The sequence below is a fragment of the Montipora capricornis genome, chromosome 14, assembly GCF_036669925.1.
Source record: "Montipora capricornis isolate CH-2021 chromosome 14, ASM3666992v2, whole genome shotgun sequence".
Taxonomy (NCBI): domain Eukaryota; kingdom Metazoa; phylum Cnidaria; class Anthozoa; order Scleractinia; family Acroporidae; genus Montipora; species Montipora capricornis.
Window position 1 is genome coordinate 26657914 of NC_090896.1, and position 10000 is coordinate 26667913.

The 10000-nt window shown below is 39.6% G+C and overlaps 1 protein-coding gene across 1 annotated transcript in view; it reads left to right on the top strand.

The window, feature by feature from the left end:
- The window catches only part of LOC138031813 (thioredoxin reductase 2, mitochondrial-like), a 17858-nt gene extending 8248 nt beyond the window's left edge, over positions 1-9610 (top strand). Inside the window, exons 9-15 of the mRNA XM_068879437.1 lie at positions 205-379; positions 3067-3203; positions 3971-4063; positions 4513-4608; positions 4960-5031; positions 7822-7919; positions 8840-9610. Coding sequence (XP_068735538.1) covers positions 205-379; positions 3067-3203; positions 3971-4063; positions 4513-4608; positions 4960-5031; positions 7822-7919; positions 8840-8963 — 795 coding nt within the window. The 3' untranslated portion in view covers positions 8964-9610. The remainder of the gene's footprint in view (positions 1-204; positions 380-3066; positions 3204-3970; positions 4064-4512; positions 4609-4959; positions 5032-7821; positions 7920-8839) is intronic.
- The last annotated feature ends 390 nt before the right edge of the window (positions 9611-10000 follow it).

A 10000-nucleotide genomic window follows, 5' to 3' on the forward strand; every position in this document is an offset into this window, starting at 1 on the left:
TTCATGAAAGAACAAACGTTCACCATAGTAATCTCCCTTCGCCAATTTTCCACAACAAGATACAAAAGAAGTGAATTGGAAAATCTAATTATTATCACATTATCGATATCATAATCATTGTCATTCCTATTAAGAATTACCATTATCACTATTGGTATTATCATTAGTAAATTATTATTATATTACTTTTCTTCTTGACACAAGCAAATGGAAAAACTTGTGACAGATTACATGGAGAACCACGGAACCCGGTTCTTAAAGCAGTGTGTTCCCGTTAGAATAGACAAAAACGACAACGGACTACTTCATGTCACGTGGAAAGAAACGGTAACAGGCGAATCACACGAAGAAACATTTGAAACTGTTTTGTTTGCAATTGGTAGGTTATTTTTCTTTTGTGTGTGTGAAAGTGAGCACTTGAAACTTAGGGGTGTTTCTTCGAGAATTATAAGAGGTACTAGCAATGTGTGAAGTTTTACTCCGTGATCCTCCGGTGAGACCATACTTTAATGATGATGATGATGATGTGTCCGTTGCATTGCGCATTTGACAATTGAGTAAAGTACGATCGTCCAGGTGAGAGGAGTCCTGAGAAGGCTGACTGTTTAGGATATATCTAGGCTTAACTATAACAAGCAAAGAAATACTTCAAACCAAACATATTTGTGTTAAAGAGGCTCCAAAGGGTTTCAACACTTTGGATCGAATGACGCTACAACACTGAATCACGTGACAGCAATGTTATGGTACCATATGAAACACCGATTATTTCCAAACAAGACGTGATCATTATAGTGATGTATTAAGTTACCTTGGCAACGGGAAGGCCCAGCACATGAAACAAGAATTTTTGCTGAAAGAGATGCAGTCATTATTGTGACGAAAAACACCCACGATGAAACTTTCGGCAAAGTTTAAAAAATTCTTTCCAGCAGATTCAAAGCCTCCTTAAAAAAAACATAGAATTAAGGTGGCTCTGAATCCCCTAGACATTTTTTTTTCCTTGCAGAAAGTTTCATCTTGCCCTTTTGATTACTTTTCAGAAATAAAAAAATGGGGACAACCGAGTTCATTTTTAAGATATAAGCAACTAAAGACAAAATAAAGGGTGTTTTTACAGGGCTTGCCCGTTGCCACGGTGACATATTACGTCAAAATAATGACTGCATCTTGTTCAGCAAAAATCCGTGTTTCCTTTGGTACCACGATATTGCTAATAAATGATACAGTGTCGTAGTGTCGATCCTTCTAATAAGAGCGATACGTGGAAACGTTGAAACTGATTCGAGCCACCTTAAGAACCCCCAACTGACAGGTGAAAACCGCTCGGCTATGAACAAAGCGTTGAATTTGGGATTCGGGATCACGGAAGACAAATCCATTCAGAGTACAGAGAGGGATTTGAAGCTATAGTACTGGCATATAAATCCAGTATCTATTTGCTGGACCACGCGTCTGGATAAAGTTTGGTTTTGGCTCTCCTCCTGTATCATAGCATATCAGACAACTATGTTTACGCTCTTTCATCATAAAGTCGATTGTGGTAGCTCGTAGAGAGATCTAGCGTTGCGTGAACGTGAAACGGTAAACGCTCCTGCTTATCACGAAAGCATGACAATTATCTCATTCTAACATTTCCTCTGTTTTTAGGAAGTTGCACCTTATCTGAGGGTAAACAGGTAGAAAACGCCTAAAATAATTGGATGCACTTTACAGAAATCAAATCTGCCTATCAAATGGTAGGTTGGCTTTTGAGGGGAGGGAAAAACCGGAGTAACCGCAGAGAAACCTCTCGGAGCAGAGTATAGAAACAACAAACACAACCCAGACGTGATGCCGACCCTGGGTATTGAACCTTGGCCAAATTTGCTCTCACCACTACGCCATGCCTGCTCTCGAAGTTTCATTGCTGTTTACCGTAAACGCGACGCTTTATCTCGCTCTAATATCTCTAAGCAATTACCCAGCTACTTGTGACATACTACAAAGGTAACTTTCAATTTGAACTTTTGACTCTGAGGAGAGAATTCTAAAGTAAGAACAACCAAATGACAGCTACTAAGCAACACGTTCATGTGTTGCTGTTGATTTTCAACAACATCACGACAACGACACTCGCTTTATAAAGGTTTTAAATCATTTAAATACTAATTTTTGCGAATGGTTGGTTGAAAAACTGACAATGATGATATGCAGATATGCACGTCACATTTTTGACCCCCCCCCCCCCTTAATCTCCTCTGAGCATGTTGCAAAGCTGCCACCAGAACTTTTTAAGTTGATTAGGGCTCCCTTAACACACAGAATTTCCACGGCATTACACATGCTCCCGCACTATATAGGACTATAATTGCTTGGGTCACAGTGATTCTTTTCTGAATCAAAGGTACTTTAGCCTGTACTTTTAATATCTCAGCGAAGGCTTTGGGTATTGCATGGCGTGCGATCTTTTAAAAGCGAATTGCACACAAGTACGGTCCATACGCTTTATTTGATGGATGCTCAAAGTTTCCATATCAATTCCAGGAGAAATGACAGCGTCGAAGTAAAAGGAATGATTTATTGTGCCGCGAGGTTGTTCTGACTTTTGCATCTGTTGACTAAGTTCTTTGGCATGACCAACTGAAAAGTATTCATTCGAGCTAGTAGCAATCGGAAGGTTGACGTTGGTCGTAATCGGAAGGTTCGTATTGCATCCGAACTTGTAATCGGAAGATAGGAGGTTCGACTTCTGCAAATGCGCATTCTGATTTTTTCCGAGTGTCCCCAATTATATTCTAAATGGTTCTGTTTCTTTCTTTCTTGGAAAGTGGTTGTAAATTTTGAGTCTGAATGAAATCCTTATATTTAAGTGTGTCAATTGAGATGGAAGTTACTGAGCATGCAGTTGTTTATCCCCTTGTCGCTTTAGAGTTGTACTGTTGGACATGGTAGTTCTAAAATTAAGTCAATGGATAATTTCCTTACGGATAACCATTCAGACGTTTCTAGGTTCGGAGTGTGTGAGTATAATCGTGAACGACGGCCCTTTATGTGTCACTCACTAGAAGATGTCTGTTTCTCTAGGAAGAGATGCTGAAACAGCTTACTTGAATCTTGGCAACGCTGGAGCTGAGGTTCACCCGCTAAGCAAGAAAATTGTAGGAAAGGATAGCGAACAAACCACAGTCCCGCATATCTACGCCATTGGAGATGTTTTGCAGGTAAATGAGTGAATGGCCCGGTATCAATCGATAAAGCTCGTAACACAAGAATGAGGATCCCTCTGATCACTTCTTGTACTTTTGTGTTTTGTTCCCTTGACAGCGAGGTCCATTTTCACACCAACTGACCGATCAGGCGTTGTTCTTAAAATAACCACACAGTATGACTCAGAAGTATCAACAGATTTCAAATAGTATTCAATATACGACCAAATACTGGGGATTCGTTCTCTTTCCTCGTATTTCCTTGCTATGTTTTCAATTGTCATAGGAAGGGATTTCACACAAATGGCATTTATATAAAATTATAGCGGAGCACCATAGTCATAGGAACCCATGAGTACCTTTTCTCATGGTAATCATGGCTACCGTTAGTGCTCGTGCACGCGTACGCGCGTACGCGCTACGTTTCCCAATAATATAATAATATCCTAATAATAGTAACAATCATCAGCATCAATACGCCCAATTATGGGGGCCGTTTACAGCGTATATCTTTGATATTGGACATCCATGTTATGGCCAATTGACACCTGTCAAAAAAAGGTGTCTGCTGACCAGTACCACGGGACCATATCGAGGCTCAAGTTTAGAGCTCATCAAGGTCAGCTGTTTTTGGAAGTTGACCAGGTACTTGTTTTCGATTGGATCGCAGGCTCAAACCATGTTAACTTACTGTAAGAATAAATAACTCGGAAAGTCCGCTTTTAGGCTTGACTAAATCTATATATTAGTAATGTATAATTAAGATATTTATTTTCTGAAAGGATCGCCCAGAACTGACTCCAGTGGCCATAAGAGCAGGAAAGCTTCTCGCCGACAGACTTTTCGGAGATTTAGATGTTACTATGGACTATGATAACCTAGGTATTCCGGTAATGACTTTGTTTATTAATTGTGATTATCAGAGATTGTTTAGAACTTAGTGTGTACTAAGTACCCTGGAATTTTAAATGGTATCGATGCCAGAGAAATTTGCAGAGAACATGGAAAATTCATCACCAAACAGTCCCGTAATATTAAATATAGAATGAGCAAAGGATGTTCTGAGAGGCGGGAAGCAACCGAAAGCAACTGTCTTCCGGCTTACCTAGACGCCACCATACTTGTATTTTGAAGTGTCTTTTCTACCTAAAGGACTAGAGTTTAGGCGAAACACTTCAGAAGTGAAAAGTCTCTATCAGTTTGCTATCCGAAATCGATCTGAAAAGCCGATGGATTAAGTACGTATATAGGTCAGAGGGTAACTTACTGGAGAATTCAGAAATAGAGATTTGATACGTAATGTGTGTGCATGTTTCTGGGACTAAAGGTTGCCACCACAGTTTTCACGCCTTTGGAGTTTGGTACTGTTGGACTTTCCGAAGAGAAAGCAATTGATATACACGGAGAGGACAACATTGAGGTAGGGCTTGCCTTTGTCGAGCTTTCGTTAGTCAAGAGTTGCTCTTTCTTATTTATCTTGAGGAGTAAACTGTATTGAACAAATGCTGATCTCCCACGAGCCTTTAAGGTTAGTGGAGAGCGACCAAGTGGAAGTTCATTGTTTCGCCTCCCGTATAAGAAATACCTGAGTGTCGTGTCATTGAGAGAACCTCATTGACTCGTATATTTACCAGGGGCCGGTTCCTGAAAAGTGTAATAACTCTATTCCAGGGATAAATGTGCCAGAATAAGGCTCATGTATCCCTGGAATAGAGTTATTACACCTTTCAGGAACCAGGTCCAGATTTCCAGCTAACGATCATCTTTCTAGGTTTATCATGCATTTTACAAACCACTTGAGTTTACGATACCAGCAAGAAACTCTGAGCAGTGTTACATGAAGGTAAGAGGCTATTATTCGGCCGAAGAAAGTGATAGACCTATATAAAGACACGATTGGATGGTCAAGCTAGCATCTTGTGGGGTCATGCACACAGATGCACTTGATTACAATCATTAACTATACTATACTACCAGAAGTATATGACCTAGAAGCGTGTACTGTAACTTGGAACTCTTTTCCTTGGAACAAAGCTGGGGATTTTAGAACACCAATTTTATGCCCAAATACGGACAAAAATAACATCAAAGCTGCACGCGCGGGAAAAGCACGAGCTACGTTACATCGAAATAAGGAAATTTTTAAACTCAAAAAAACCCAGTTCTTAACCAGAGTTAAACTCTTCAAGGTAATGAGCTTCTGATAGTATAATATAGTTAATCATTGTAATCAAGTATCAATTTTTCAGTATATTCATTAGTTGACATCATGTGAAGGATATGCCATTTTGAATTGCCCTTCTGTTTTTTGTTGTATTATTTTTTCTTTTGTAATTGTGTTTTTGTTTTTTGTTTTGTACAAAACGTTTTAATGAAGAAAAAATCGTGGGGTCGTGCACAGAAAGTGCCGATTTAAGCTAGCGTAACAACGTTAAGAAACACAGCTGGGAGAAGGAAGCAAACTCTTGTTCGATGAAGTTCATTTGGGGGGTACCGTTTGACTAAATGATTTGTTTTATTGGGAATTCATCACCATTATCACAGTCGTTGTCGTCATTATTAGTATAAATAATCACATTATTTCGAGTGCAATTTGGAGTAAATAAGAACGAGTATTTTTTTCAAAGACGTACAAAAACACGGGCGGTTCGAATTCTTTGAAAAAAAATTACGATAATTTTTCATTATATCATCCCCTTATGCGGGCGCGTGGAGGGCCGGAAAAAGCACGTACTGCTCTGTGCGGTGCGATTTTGGAGGATTTCGTCGCTTCTGAACATCCAGCTAGGTTATTTACAGCCAGACAAGCAAATACAACAACATATTATGTAATCTTTCTGTGCAAATTTGTAACTTTTTTGTCAAAGTTTCTCTGTGTGAACATGAATAGCGTAACGAGCCCTTTTTTGTCCAAAGTTCATCTTCTGGGTGCTCATGAATAGAAAAAAGAGCCCATATGATAAAATGCTGATTGACTGAGTTTACGACGGCCCGCATTTGATTCGCTATCTGTAAGTTTCTTTAATCCTTGGCCAATCAAAATGCTCAGTTTGTTGCCTCTTAATAACGCTTTTCTGCATTGTGTTTACCTATACACCTTAATTTCAAAATGGCTGCCATTTTAAGATTCTTTTGTTTCAATGCAAATTGCCCTTGTGGCCTCGTTCAAGGTTAAATGTTCTTTTGAATTTAACATTTGAAAGCGAGACCATAAGGGCCAATTTGCATGGAAACAAAAGAATACGAAAATGGAGGCTATTTTGGAATAAGGTGTATAAACTGCATTTCTTTTAGCTAATCATGTTGGAGAAGTTTTTTAATGTATATTGTTATATTCATCGTCATTGTCCTGAACATTTTCATTATCATCGCCATTGTCATTTCGGATGGGAAAAAAATGGAGTTGGTGGTATTCGTTGGGGCAAGATGCTGTCTCCACCCAATAGACCTTATTCACGATGGCCGCCATGTTGGATTTGCTATTTGCGATTTGCTAATTTGCGATTTGCTAATGTATACTGTCTACAATGGTAACTGAAGCGTGTAAATGTAGAGTGTCTAGATATTTATTTCATTATGATCGCGGGTACCGTTAGGGGTTTGACTATATTATCGTCGATTCGGGACGCTTGGTGCTTGATAGGAATTACAGGAAATAAATATCTTTTTTTTAAAATCCGAATCCCAATGCCTGAAATCACCGAACTCAACCTGGGAACGTTCGGTTAATAACCCTCTCACTTAACCCACTAGACTATCACGTCGATAGGTGCCAGAAATTATTTTTTGATGTCTTTTTTTCTTCTTCGGAATGCCGCTGTAAACGTGTATTATCACCCGCGAAGAAAATGTCGGTTACCAAAGCTCAAGAGAAAGCTAACCACTGTAAAATCAAGCACTAGACTTAACAGCTATTCAGCAATGGTTTTATATATACTAATTTCTGTTGATAAATAATCGGCACAATAGACCTTTTTCGCTTGTACATTTTGTTTTCCCAATACAAATCGTGTGATAATACTCAGGAGGATTGGTCCTTTGTTTTGCTCATTAAAAAGAGCGCATGCAAGCATGAATGAATATGTCTACATGCACTTTTTTTAATGAACAAGAGAAAGGACCAAATCTCCTGGGTATTATCACATGATCTGTATTGGGAAAACAAAATGTACAAGCGGAAAAGGTCTATTGTCAACCAGTTGAGCTTTAGTGGTTAAGTGGATAAAAACAGTTCCTTCAAAGTGGGTACTCCGAGTTCAAATCCTGTGCGGGAATGCAACTTTTACTTTTTTTTTTCTGCTGGAGCCCCCAAGAGCACCCGCGATCATCATGAAATGAAAATCTAGATACTCTACATTAACAGGCTTCAGTTACCATTGTAGACTGTGTACATCATTAGGCGGGAGATTGGGTTGGCAGCGCTGGTATTTCACAGCGCCCCTCCCTATTCTGCCGCGCCAACAATACCGCCAGGAATTGGGGGCTCTGTGGTTCCTAAGAATTTTAAGTGGAAGCACTCAAAGGTCTTTTGTTCAACCCTTATGGGTTTCTGATACAATAACTGCTATGTATAAACTGAATATGTAGATTATGACAGGATAATTAAATTATAAAATATAATTTTTCTGTGCAGATAGTTTGTCTCCGAGAGGGGGATCAAGTTATCTTAGGGATGCATTTTCTTGGCCCTTCGGCTGGGGAAGTTATTCAGGGCTTTGCTGCGGCCATGAGGTAACGTTTATTAGGGCTGCAACGATGCGGTAAACTGCCGATGTTTTCCCAGAGTGAATATTGATTTTTACCACAATTGCTTTAAAAATTGCAATCTGATTGGCTAATTTACCGTTGTCGATAGACAACGCTGCTCGCGTCATGCTTGCGTCAATTTGTCACGCAGTGTAATAGCAAATCAGGAAGGTTCATTTTGGAAAATAAACCAATCATATTGCGAGAAAGTTATAGACAACGCTTGCTGTTTCTTTGAGTTATGATTTTGGTCACGCTCTGAAATAAACACTTTCTTTGGCGTTGAATATTGTGGTAAAAAACAATCGAAAGTGGTTCAGTATTGTCTGTACTCTTATCGACAACATTTTGACCACTGTGATGACGAATATCGTTGTCGATAAGAGCACAGAAAACGGTAAACGACTTTCGATTTGTTAAATCTACCGAGAAAATTCAAAATATTTACCCAGGAAGCTCCTTCATCCGAATTTAGAGATGTTGGCTTTTGTGGAGATGGGAAAACCGGAGAACATGGAGCCGAAAACCGCTCAGAGCAAAGAAAAGGTCCAAGAACAAACTCATCCCACATATGGGCGGCGAGTGGTATCACCGCTGAGCCATCCTTTCAACCGCAAAATAAATGAGCAAAATTTTTGCGATATTATAATATAATATACCACATGGCACAGGTTGTGTCGGTAATCCATCCCCTGTTAGCGATGTGTGTAAGCGCTGCCCTAGTAAGGCGATTTATGATAAAAATATAAATTAAACAAACCACAAACCTTCCCCGCCACCGATGTCTTTCGACTTAATTGTTCACTGGGATTGTGTACAAGATGGTGAATGTATCCTGTTCTCTCGAACATAAAAAAATTGAGAATTAATCAGCATTTGTGTTTCTACGCGCAATTTTTTTCAAGGTGTGACCTTACATACAATACTTTATCGTCGACTGTGGGCATCCATCCGACGTGCGCAGAAGAGATCGTGAAGATGCATATCACTAAGAGGTCTGGGGAAGACCCTACTGTAACGGGATGCTGAGGATAGATTGGCCTCCACATTGGTCTACCCGAGGAAAAAAGAGAAGAAAATGATTTTTATTTAGTTTTGTTCACTCGAAAACGCACCTAGTGTGATGGGTGGACAAAATGACGATTAAGTGTTCATTGTTGTGAACTGCAGCCGATGCACGGACGAGCTAATCGGCTGAATCCCGCAATTTGACTGTCTGAGGTTTGTTGAGGTTGTATCAACTGAGTGATAAAAGGAAATTGACCTCCGTGGGGAGATTAGAAAGCTGCCGTTTCACTGACTGACTGACTGATTTAGGGACTGTTACACAACCCCGGTGACCTCACCAGCACACCGCTGGGCAGACAGGTGGGCGCTGAGCCAGATAGAAAGATGGAACGGAAACACACTTTCCAACAATGAGCTATGATATATTCCATTGGCCATCTGGGGATGACATTCATTCGGTTTGTACATGTGAAAGGTTCATGGAACATTCCTCGGGTGTGCTGTGGAGGCTTGAAAAATCCTCAAATACAAAAATGAAGCATTTGTGTACATGACGATTGGTTTTGAAATTGCCTGTTGCAAGAAACCTTTCCGAGTCAAAGACAAATGAGTATTAGGACTAGTTTTTTCTTGTAACAGAAAAAAAATAAAAGTTGTCCTTACTGGAATTCTTAAACCTCTTCTTTTATGGAGCTCAAGAATGCCCTTTGACTCTAAACCTCTAACTTATCTTTCTTGTTCACAGTCAGTAGAGGGAGAACATGATTTTACTGTGAAACTGCTATAAGATCTTCAATTATATAAGTGCAAAAAAAAAACATTTTTGATATGGAAAACCACAGTGACGGTGTAGTTTGCGATTGTCCACTGAGTAGGGTTGACTTTTGTAACCCGCGAGCATTCTCTTTAGGAGCTGATTACTCGCGACGGTGTACTCCTGAAAGAATTCTTTTTAGGTTCGCAGCCCATTTCTCTACGGATGAATTTAGGTTAAAAGGGTCAGAGTACGGCCACTTTTTGAAGCTTGATAAATGTGTCAAGTTAAAACCGTTTACAGC